The sequence below is a fragment of the Pholis gunnellus genome, assembly GCF_910591455.1.
Source record: "Pholis gunnellus genome assembly, chromosome: 17".
NCBI classification, from domain to species: domain Eukaryota; kingdom Metazoa; phylum Chordata; class Actinopteri; order Perciformes; family Pholidae; genus Pholis; species Pholis gunnellus.
In genome coordinates, this window is record NC_136544.1 from 2,753,508 (window position 1) to 2,765,589 (window position 12,082).

The window sequence follows — 12,082 nt, forward strand, 5'->3', positions numbered from 1 at the left end:
CATATTCCTTATGGACATCAATTATCGTTGCAATAAAAACATTAAGCCAACAAAACGGACATTCAGACACACACACACTTTTGTCCTGTATCTACATTGGCGTTTGGGAACAACATGTACTCAGTCCCAGCAGAGCGTGAATGTGTTCTCCGTCCTGCCCAGTCACAGATCATGCTGGTTGTCTGGGAGGAAAACAAAGCTTGAGACCCAAGATGAAGGCAGAGAAGGAGGCTCCTTCAAAAGCTAAAATAATTTCCCAGATGTTGATGCTCATGTGTCTCGGTTCCTTCAATTCAGGTCGGTCACATTTTCTGTTTCAGGATTTGCTAAAGGTTTGCCTGACAATGGTCACTTGCAGGTTTATGTAATTGGAAAAGCTTTAACTTTGTAAACGTTTACATTGTAGTAAATAAGGAACAGCATGAAGTCTGCTTTTTGTTTGTTGGTTTCAGAATGAGGGAATAAAAAAATGACAAGCTGCAGATATAATGTTAGTTATGCAATGTGAATCAACACCAACTTGCTGGATGAAACAATCCGAGGGTCCTTCCAGTAGCATATGCAACTAAACACTCACTCAGAGAACATGCTGTCAGCTTTTGTGGATGCATAAACCCAAAATATGTGTTGTTGTTCATGTGCAAATGAGTATATTTAATTAAGTGTGATCTTTGCTTTTCTTTTAAAATGTTTCCATGAGTGAAAACACCAAGAACGTGCCACTGCATTGCCTTAATATTGTAACCCCTGAAGTCTTTCAATTCTAGTATTTATTTGTGTTTCTTTCTAGGTCTTCTTGGTGCAGTTTGGGCATGGCTTGTTGCTTTATTTGACAAGATGATTTATGCTTTTGTGTTATTAATTTTTCTTGAATAGGTTAAAGACAGAGCAACAGATGTGATGAGGCCTTAAAATGCAGTAATAATTGATAGTTCTCATTAAGGCTTGAGATTTCCACATTTGAAACCCTTCGTTCTTGTGTTTGGAAAAGTTGTCATTTACACATATTGTGGCAACCCGGGGGACGTGGAGGCAAGATTGAGAGCTAAAACAGGTGACTCAGAGACAGTAACCATTTAACAAAAAGTGTCCTTTAATAAACAGGCAGGGGTAAAGGGATATAGGGTCAAACTCAACAAAAAGGTTCCTCCCGGTCGGGGTCTTTGGCCTTTCGTTTACACCCCGTGGGAGACGATTCCTCCGGCCTGTTTGGGCAGAGCAGAGGAGAGAGGTGAGTCCGCTGAGTTTACCTCTTGTCTGCTGCAGCTCCTCTCCAGAGGTTCCTTCTTCTGCCCAGTCTGTTCTCTCCCGCTGCTGCTCAGCCCTGTGAACATATACTCCCTCTAATCAGCTCATGCGCTGCAGGTGTGACCACTGCCACGTGCCTAGTGGCTGCAGCACCTGCACTTGGTAGTACACTCCCTCGATCACCTCCCCCAACCTGAGGTTGGGGATCCGCCTCCTGGGCTGTGTCTGCTCAGCTTTTCCCCCTGGTTTGCCACACACCCCCTCCACCAGCTCCAGGTGGGGGCTAGGAGCGTCGACCAACCAGCATTCCTCTCTCCTGGACAGGGCATCCGCATTTCCATGGGCGTTTCCAGGCTGTGCTCAACAGAAAAAGTAAAGTTTTGCAATTCCAAGAACCACCGTGTAACTCGTGCATTAGTGTCCTTGGCTGTTGACATCCATCTTAATGGTGCATGATCCGTTACCAGTGTGAATTTCCTGCCCAGGAGGTAATATCGTAGCTTGGTTAGCGCCCATTTAATTGCCAGACATTCTTTCTCTACAGTTGAATAGTTTCTTTCATGTTTCAGCAACTTACGGCTAATATAGGTCACTGGGTGTTCTTCCCCTCTCCTCACCTGGGACAGCACCGCTCCCACCCCCGATCCTGAGGCATCTGCATGGACGACGAACGTGTCCTCAAAGTTCGGGGTACTCAAGACCGGCTCGGTGCACAAGGCCTTCTGAAGGGTTGCAAATGCCTCTTCGGCACTCCAGAGGACATGGTGTGGGTGGCTGTTTTTTGTCATCTCGTGTAAGGGGGCTGCAATGGTCGCAAAGTGAGGGATAAAACACTGATAATAGCCCACCAGTCCCAGGAATGTTTTTACCTGCCGTTTCGTTGCTGGTTTAGGCCAGGTGGTGATGGCCTCCACTTTCCTAAGTTGGGGTCTCACACTGCCCCTCCCAATAGTGTAGCCGAGGTACTCCGCCTCTTCCAGACCCAGGTGACACTTTTTTGGATTGGCAGTCAGGCCAGCCTGCCGTAGGCTTCCCAGGACAGCTTTCAGATGGCCCATATGGGAGGTCCAGTCAGGACTGTGGATGATCACATCATCTATGTAGGCCGCTGCATACCCCCGATGAGGTCGGAGCACCTGGTCCATCATCCTTTGGAAGGTGGCTGGCGCTCCATGGACTCCGAAGGGCAGGACTTTATAGTGATATAGGCCCTCCGGGGTCGCAAAGGCCGTCTTTTCCTTGGCCTCTTCTGTAAGGGGAACCTGCCAGTAACCCTTGGTGAGGTCGAGAGTGGACACAAACCGGGCCGGGCCTAATCGCTCGATTAGCTCGTCAACTCTCGGCATGGGGTAGGCATCAAATTTTGAGATTTCATTCAATTTCCTAAAATCATTGCAGAACCTATCAGTGCCATCCGGTTTGGGAGTCAGAACAATTGGGCTGGACCAGGCACTATGTGACTCCTCAATAACCCCCATTTCCAACATCTTTCTCACCTCTTCCTTGATGGCCTTCCTCTTTGCCTCCGGGATGCGATAGGGCCGGAGCCTCACCTTCTTTCCTGGCTCGGTGATTATATCATGTTGAATCACATCGGTGCGTCCAGGCAGGTCAGAAAACACATCCCTGAACTGACTGGTCAGTTCCACCACGTCTTGCCGGTGGGCCTGGCCCAACTGGGGGCCTAGAGGTACCTGTGACGGGACAGGGTCTGGGATTTCAACGGTTAATGTTTCCATTGGAACACCGTCTGGGGCATGCCATTTCTTTAAAAGATTGATGTGATAAACTTGACAGGCCTTCCTTCTCCCCGGTTGTCTCACCTTGTAGTTAACCTCGCTCACCCTCTCGATTACTTCATAGGGCCCATGCCACTTGGCCAGGAACTTACATTCAGCCGTTGGAACCAGGACCAGGACAAACTCACCGGGCTGGAACTCTCGCACTTGAGCCTTTCGGTTGTAAATTCGGGCTTGAGCGTGTTGGGCTTGCTGCATATGTTCTCGCACTAGGGGCCATATCTTACCCATCCGCCCTTGCATCTGGTCCACATACTCTATTACGGAGCGATGGGGTGATGGCTGTTGCTCCCATGCTTCTTTAGCCAGATCCAGCATGCCCCTGGGTCTCCGTCCATACAGCAACTCGAACGGCGAAAACCCTGTGGAAGCCTGGGGAACTTCTCGGATTGAAAACAAGACAAAGGGGATTAGTTGATCCCAATTTTTCCCATCCACATCAATAGTCTTTCTCAGCATTTGTTTTAGGGTCTTATTAAACCGTTCTACGAGGCCATCTGTCTGTGGGTGGTACACGGAGGTTCTTATTTGGCTCACCTTCAACAACTTGCACATCTCCTTCATGACCCGAGACATGAAGCAGCTTCCCTGGTCGGTTAGGACTTCTTTTACAATGCCGACTCGACTAAAGAGCAGGAATAATTCCCTGGCAACTGCCTTCGCATTTGCGGTGCGTAATGGGACTGCCTCTGGGTAGCGGGTGGCATAATCCATGATGACCAGGATGTACCGATGCCCCCTACTGGACTTCGGCAGGGGTCCCACTATATCCATGGCCACTCTCTGGAAGGGGACATCAATTAAGGGTAACGGGATCAAGGGATTCTGATGGTGTACCTTTGGAGCGGTCTTCTGGCACTCCTGGCAGCTTTTGCAATAATCCTGGACCGCCCTCTTCACCCCAGGCCAGTAGAAGCGACCCAGGACTCTGTCGTAGGTCTTCTCTACTCCCAGATGAGCTCCCAGCAGGTGTGAATGGGCTAGGTACAGCACTTTTGGAACATAGCATTTAGGGACTAATAACTGTTCAACAACAAGTTCCCCCAGCTTAGCTACCCTATACAAGAGGCCATTTTTCACCGAAAAATGTGGAAACGTGGTAACACTCACCCCTTCTACCAGTTTCCCCTCGACCACCCCCAGGTTCCGTCTGGCTTGTTCCAGGTTGGGGTCTTCCAACTGGGCGGTCCCAAACCGGCCTGGACGGACAGCATTTTCCTCTTCTGCCAGGGGGAACTCAGAAAAAACTTCGGCTGACGAAGCCTCGTCCGGCAGTGAATCCTCCCTCGCCAGGACCTCCCCTGGGGCCAGGGCATCCTCATCTGTCTCCACTTCAGATGAAACGGTTGGGCTAGATGGTGCTGCACAGGCATGTACCACCTTGGCTTTCCGGTTGCCCTGGGGCTTCTTGTTTGAACAGTTTCTCCTGTGGCCTGCCGTCCTGTGGGTCCACAACCTCCAAAATATGGGGCAGTCTCGCCCAATCAGCACTGGTACCGGCAAATTTTCTACCACCCCCGCCATGACTTCAAAAGTGCCCCTTGTGGTTTGAACCTTAATATGGGTGGTGGGGTAATTCCGTGAATCTCCATGGACACAGGAGACTGGGATGGGGGGCCCTCTGGACCCAGTTGTGAGTCCTGGCCGTAGGAGAGTGACAGCACTCCCAGAGTCCAGTAGGGCTTCTGCATCCTGGGCCCCTATTCTGACGGGAAGCTTTGGGGCCCTTGTTCCCTCATGGGCCCAGCAAGTGGGAAGATAGCTGCCGGCCTTCTGTTGTGCATCTGCTGAGCCCGCCGTAGGCATCGTTACATCACCCACCGGACAATTCCACGCTAAATGGCCCTCTTGGCCACAGGTGAAGCACCTCCGGCGGTCCTGGTTCACAAGAGGTCGACGGGGGAGGGGTGGCCTGGGCTGGCCCACCTGGGGGATCTGGCCGTGGGGTGGTGTCTCCAGGTCACCCTTCCTCAGCCTTGGCTTGTCTTCCCTGGGGTCAGAGCGGCTGGGTCGTAAGGCCTCTTGCCGACTGCTCCGCATCAGTTCCACTGTGACCTGGTGGTTTTCCAATAGCGCCACTAGGTCATCCACTGTCTCTGGGCTACTTTGGGAGGCATGTCGTTTGGCATCCCCTGGTAGGGCTCTAACACAACGGTCCATTACAACTCTGTCCATGGCTGAGGGTCCATCCCCTGTGGTTAACCAACTACGTGTCAGGCGCACAAGGGTTGCAACCTGCGGACGCACTGGGGCCGTGGCGTCGTAGGTCCAGGAGTGGAACTGTTGGGCCCTTGTCTGGAGGTTGTGACCGTAATGGGCTAAAATGGCTGCCTTCAATGCCTCATAATTATCCACTTCTCTAGGGGAGAGGTCCCGACAGGCTTTTTGCGCTTCACCCGTTAAAAAAGGGGCTAGGATCCCCGCCCATTCTGCTTTAGGCCACCGCTCCCTCCCAGCAGTTCTCTCGAAAACCTCTAGGTGGGCCTCAATGTCATCTTCACCAGTCTGTTTGGTGAGCACTTTACTGGGTTCCGTGGGCCTCTCAGGTTTCATCAGATGCTGGCCCAGAGTAGTCATTGCGTCCTGTAATGCGCAAAGACTCTGGGCCTGCTGGGTTTGGGTGTGTATGAGCTGTGCTAGTGCGTTCTCCATAGCACGGCGTGTCTCTCTCTCTGAGTACCTATTTTATTCTCAATCTTTAGCGACGGATCGCGATGCCCACATTCTCCACCAAATGTGGCAACCCGGGGGACGTGGAGGCAAGATTGAGAGCTAAAACAGGTGACTCAGAGACAGTAACCATTTAACAAAAAGTGTCCTTTAATAAACAGGCAGGGGTAAAGGGATATAGTGTCAAACTCAACAAAAAGGTTCCTCCCGGTCGGGGTCTTTGGCCTTTCGTCTACACCCCGTGGGAGATGATTCCTCCGGCCTGTTTGGGCAGAGCAGAGGAGAGAGGTGAGTCCGCTGAGTTTACCTCTTGTCTGCTGCAGCTCCTCTCCAGAGGTTCCTTCTTCTGCCCAGTCTGTTCTCTCCCGCTGCTGCTCAGCCCTGTGAACATATACTCCCTCTAATCAGCTCATGCGCTGCAGGTGTGACCACTGCCACGTGCCTAGTGGCTGCAGCACCTGCACTGGGTAGTACACTCCCTCGATCACCTCCCCCAACCTGAGGTTGGGGATCCGCCTCCTGGGCTGTGTCTGCTCAGCTTTTCCCCCTGGTTTGCCACAACATATATATAGAAATCGTGTCTGCAGTACAAAGTCTGTCCATCAGAGAGCATCCAGTTGGTTTGTACACTGCAAAATGTCCCGCTCACTACGTACACCCAACACAACGCTCCAATAAACTCATTTACAGGATTATTGAAAAAAATATGCATTTTGTTCAGAAGATATTAGCGGAATTTTCGAATAAGATTTGTAACTTTTCAAATGTCGGTACCTGCCTCAAAAATTCAGTGATGGGTCGAGCTCTACTGGGTCCAAATAATGTCTAATCGGGTCAGACTGGGTCCAGTTGTGTTACTGCAGGTCTCAGGTCTGTGAGTCAGCGTGTCTAATATCCACATGGATCCATTCTGCTTTATCATTCTTACTAAATGTGAAGGACGTGAACAGTGGCATCTATTGAAAGCTCTTTTTCGTTTCTTTTTTTTGCATGTTTATTCTGAATCAGGCCTAATTATTTAGTCCATAACAACGGGTGTCTTTCAAAATGAGTCTATGCATGTTAGGTTAGGGTAGTTTTCTATGTGAAGACCTCTACTACGTAGACTCTCATACCCTATGTAGGTATGCAGATGCAAAATGACAATGTCCAACATATGCAAAATAACATTGGCACGGTTGTGCATACTCAACCAGAGGTGTCGTATATCGGAGAAGGTGAATTCTTGTATCTGTCTGAGTTCTGATAGAAGAGGACCGCTTTAATCTGTTGGGTCTTCATTCCACCACTAGAAACCGATCAAACACCACGTGTGAAGTCGTAGCTCAAGGCTTCTGTGTTAGCTTATTTGTAGAGTACGTTTTGGGTTTTAAGTCGTTTCCTTTTCAATAAGACCAATCTTACAACAACTCCTTAGTGCAAGAAGGATGTGGGTATTATTTGGGGGCTCTTATCTGTTCCCCGTGGTGAGGAGGTACATACAGACGTGGTCAAATATTGCAGCACATCTATATCGTCATTAGAAGGAGCACATCAGTACTCCACCCGGGACATGACCGAGTGAGACGCCAGCATTCTGTCTTCCACTACAGTATGACAGGAACACAGCACAGCACAGTGCTCCGTTCCAAATTCTCATTGATTCTCATGGTTTTTAATCAGTTTAAACTGTATACGAATAAGTCTCTCATAATACAGAAAACATTTGTTTCATGTCCAGAATCCAGCGTCCCATCGTGAGCGATTTTTAGTTTACAAATGATGAAGGTTTTTGATTTCGGCGCCCCTTCCACGTGGTCGTGTAAAGAAGAGTTTTTAGAAGACGGATGTAAATAGCACATTTAGTTTGCATGGGGTTTCTTTTCTACAGAGCGACTAATATCTTTGTGTCTTTATCCTGTAGATTGTTTAGTTCAAGTGTAAATGGTTTATTAATGTGTGGTTTATATAATCTGGCTCACTATCGCATTGAAATAATGACTTTGATCCTGTTAAAGGAAGGAGGTGGAGCTTTGTTTTGGGGGATATTTATGATTTTTGTGTACATGTGGAAGTATCAAGACTTTTGTGCTGTTTAATAAACCCTCTCCTAATTACTGACATGAGTCATGTGTAATTCCTGATCCAGTGTTCTGTAGCTCTGAAGGTGGAGCGGGTCGACCACTCATCACAAGGTTGGAGCTTCAATCCCTGGCTCCTCCTGTCTGCATGTCGACGTGTCCTTGAGCAAGGCACTGAACCCCAGGTTGGCCCTGATGGGCAGGCCTGCGTCTGGCATGGCAGCTCTGTTACCATCAGTGTGTGTGAATGAGGAGCAAACTGTGACGTGCTTTGTCCACTAAGCTAGAAAAGGGACATAAATGTCCATCTAACAGCATTCCAACAATAATATTGGTTTAAAGAATATTGGTTTAAAATATAATGATGTTTTAATCATGATTATTGTGTAAAGCTCCTTGTACCTTTGCTTTGAAAGATCTTTTTTTAGGCTTTTTTTGCCTTTATTTGACCGTACAGCTGAAACACTTTTAATCAGGCCTAAAATGTTCAATGAAAAGTAAACAACACTCCTTTATCTACAAATCCTGATTCAATTAGAATTTATTTTTTCAAAATCATTGCTGCCAATATTATTCATTTATTATTATTTAAAACTCAAATTGTCATTATTATTATTATTATGTTATTGTCATTGTTCAGTTAAATATCACATTATGAACTGAATAATGTGGCCCAGCCCGAGCTCTCTAAGAAAACGAGGAAAAACTCCCCCAAATCCTGATGCCAGGAAAAATGGGAAGAAACCTCGGGAAAGGCAATTCAGAGAGAGATCCCCTCTCCTCGGACGGCTGGGTGTGATACAAGTACCTGCAGAATGACGATGAAGTTCCTCACGTTCTCCTTCCTGTCAAAGAGGCAGAGCAGCGTTAGTATGTGAATGACACTTATGCATGACATGAGATAATATTAATATAATAATTCCAATTACTAACAGGCTGTTCCTTTGCAACACAACCTCGTCCTGCAGAATGACGATGAAGGAGTTCCTCACGTTCTCCTTCCTGTCAAAGAGGCAGAGCAGCGTTAGTATGTGAATGACACTTATGTATGACATGAGATAATATTAATATAATAATTCCAATTACTGTGTGTGTGCCCGCTTGTAGTGTTAGTCCTCTGCGAGCCATGGGTGAACACTGAGCTGCTCCAGGGTAGGACGCTGCATGGGGTCGATGGTAAAACATCTTCTCAAGAAATCCTGGCAATCTGGAGAGAAAGAAGGAGAAGAAAGGTGAGGGCGACGGCTACAGTGATCCATCAGAATGTCAACTGAAATCAACAGATATGTTTCTGCTGACATGTTCGTGAGTATGTTTTTCTTACCTTTGGACAGCGTCTTGCCGATTCCCACAAGGTTTCTCAAGAACATCCTGGTGTCAAACTGTTCACCACTGTGGAGTGTTTGAAAGAGGACCGCTCCAATCTGCCACACTGTGGTGGGTCCGGCGCTGTAGCTATGACATGTCCACCACTCTGGGGGGAAGTATTCAGGGGTACCTAGAAGATACAGACATAATAAGGTGATGAGGATGAGGAGCTGTGTCTAATTGTAAAAGTCACAGATGGGTAAGTTAGTGAAGAGCAGGAGTAAAGCCAGACATCTTACCGCGGAAGATGCTATAAGAGGATTTTCCCTTCATGAAGCAGCTCAGACCAAAGTCAATGAGGCGAACTCGCGGGACGTCCGAGCCGGTCTCAATCAAGATGTTTTCACACTTAATGTCCCGGTGGAAAATATCTTCCTTCTCAAGGTCAATCGCTGCATCTACCAGCTGTTTTATTATGATCTGACAGACAAAAAGAGAGAGAGATGAGGGATCACAGAGGATGATGGTTTGACATGTTTTCATGGCTGTGACTCTGAGCTGACTACAACTACAAAACACAACGTTTCTAAAACCATCTTTAAGCCATAGAAACTGAAATGCACAAGAGATTTTCAGTAGATTGCGTAAAAACCACATCTGTTTATTTTTCTCCTCCAAATAAGTTTAGTTGACCTGGAGCTTTGTCTACCATCTGTTTGACTGCCTCCACTACTGTTTCTTGATCCATCAGAACAATTACTTTGGTGAGTACAATGTTACCATGATCAACAGACACAATGACCTAAAAACTAGGAAAATAAACCTTAAATTGCAAAGAAAATCCTTTAGGTAGTCTCCAAGTTCCTGTAAAAAGTTAAAGACACACAAGGATCCTCCAGCAGCTTACCTTGGCCTCCTGCTGTGGTAAGCAGCCTTCGTTTTCGTCGATGTAGTTAAATAGGTCCTCAGCGGGGATCGGTCTCTCCATTACCAGGATCAGGTCCCTGTTCAGATCGTACCAGTCCAATAGAGACACAGGTGCTGACATCCCCACTGATCCACTTGTTTTGTCCGCCAGTTTCAACATGATGGCAACCTCCACGGGCAGCCACTTCCCAGTTTCATCCTGAAACATCACAACAGAGAGAGGATGAGGATGAGAGAACCATGATTCATCCATAATACATTCAGAAACAGAGTGCAGTGTTGAATACAGAAGATTTTAACAGCAGCAGGTGTTGCTCACTCACCACGTGGTAGAGAATGTCCTTCTTGCGCAAGTGTTTGATGGCAACCTACGAGATACAAAAAAGACTTGTGTTAGCACTCCCTGACCATATCGTGTGTGTGTGTGTGTGTGTGTGTGTGTGTGTGTGTGTGTGTGTGTGTGTGTGTGTGTAACACTTACAGGTAGATTATCTGCTATGCGATAGCCAGCAAACACAGTTCCATATCCTCCTTTACCAAGCAGACCCTGCTTTTTGTATTTGGCCCTAAATTTAGCTGAACAGAACAACACATATTATGTCTTAATACAGTTGTAACACCAAATATATGCTACCTAAGCTCTAATATGAAACCTTCCTGTATTATACTTAATATAGATCCTAATTTTACACTAAGATGAGGTCAAACCTTACATTTACTACTAATAATAATAATAATAATAGCGTTGTTTATATAGGACCTTTAAAAAAAGAGTTTACAAAGTGCTTTGACAGACAAAGCAGCAAAAGCAAGGCAATAGTAACAACACTATACTGACCTTTTATGGCATCTATACAACGTTTGGTCTTCAGTTTTCTCCTCCTCTTCTTTTTGGTCTTCTTTGGTTCTTCCTCATCGGCGACGGCCTTCCTCTTATCGACTCCCACATCCTCCGCAGATGTAGTGCAGCTTCCTACAGAGGATAAAAACAGCCAGAGGATCATCAACTGTATGGTATTGTTGTGTTAGCTTTTTGTAAAGACTTACACTGATATGTTAACACATGTGAGGCACATGCAAACCCACAGTTACACACCCAAATATTCTTTTAAGTGTGTTTATCCTGGATGTCATAGAGCTTTCCAGAACATTGTGTTTCTAAAGTTTTTATTTTGTTTGTTTTACAGTCACTCGTCATCAGAGATTGAGGATACCAGCCAGACTCTGCAGTCAAGTCCTCTTTCAAGGTGTTCTCTCTCCTTATTGTTTTCATTCATGTGTGAGTTCATGCAGTTCAAATTAACTATAAATGTGTATACGACTTGTTATCAAGCTAGACTGTGAAGCAGTTCAATTACACTGTTCTTGATACTACTTTAATTCAATGTTACACTGTTGATGCTAATAAGTTCAGTTAGGTCAGATGAGGTCAAACCTTACATTTAATAATAATAATAATAATGTTATTTATATAGCACCTTTCATAAAAGAGTTTACAAAGTGCTTTGACAGACAAAGCAGCAAAAGCAAGGCAATAGTAACACTATACTGACCTCTTAAGGCATCTACAGTCTGTCTGGTCTTCTTCAGTTCTGTCCTCTTCTTTTTGGTCTTTGGTCCTTCCTGATCATCATCGGCGGCGGCCTTCCTCTTACCGACACTCACATCCTCCACAGATGTACTGCAGCTTTCTACAAAGGAGAAAAACACCCAGAGGAACATCAACTGTATGGTAATGTTGTGTTAGCTTTTTGTAAAGAAATATCATTTCTGTTGATGCTAATGAGTTCAGTTAAGCTGGTCATTAATGATTTTATTGGTTTATTAGTTTTCTTCTAAACATGCAGTACATTGTGAGTTTTGTGATGTAATACAAATGTCCCTTTATTATTTGAGAACAAGTAATGAACTGCAACATTTGTGTATTGAATGTCTATTGTGATTATTTTATTTGTTGGGAATTAAATGCTAAAGTAGCCGGTTGTATTACCCTTTATAAATAAACGGTAACATTCTGGCACCGTAATATCACGGTAAAACCTAGTTATCCTTCTATCACCTACCGTAATC

General features: G+C 46.1%; 1 protein-coding gene across 1 annotated transcript; it reads right to left on the bottom strand.

Annotated features, from left to right (window-relative positions):
- Positions 1-8,886: 8,886 nt before the first annotated feature.
- On the bottom strand, positions 8,887-11,016 carry LOC306709197 (serine/threonine-protein kinase pim-3-like; the record flags this gene model as incomplete). Its single annotated transcript, XM_079177260.1, has 7 exons — positions 8,887-8,984; positions 9,102-9,275; positions 9,493-9,565; positions 9,993-10,211; positions 10,336-10,380; positions 10,494-10,588; positions 10,851-11,016. The coding sequence occupies 7 exons, from the start codon at positions 11,014-11,016 to the stop codon at positions 8,887-8,889; spliced, it is 870 nt and encodes a 289-aa protein (XP_079033386.1).
- Positions 11,017-12,082: the final 1,066 nt, after the last annotated feature.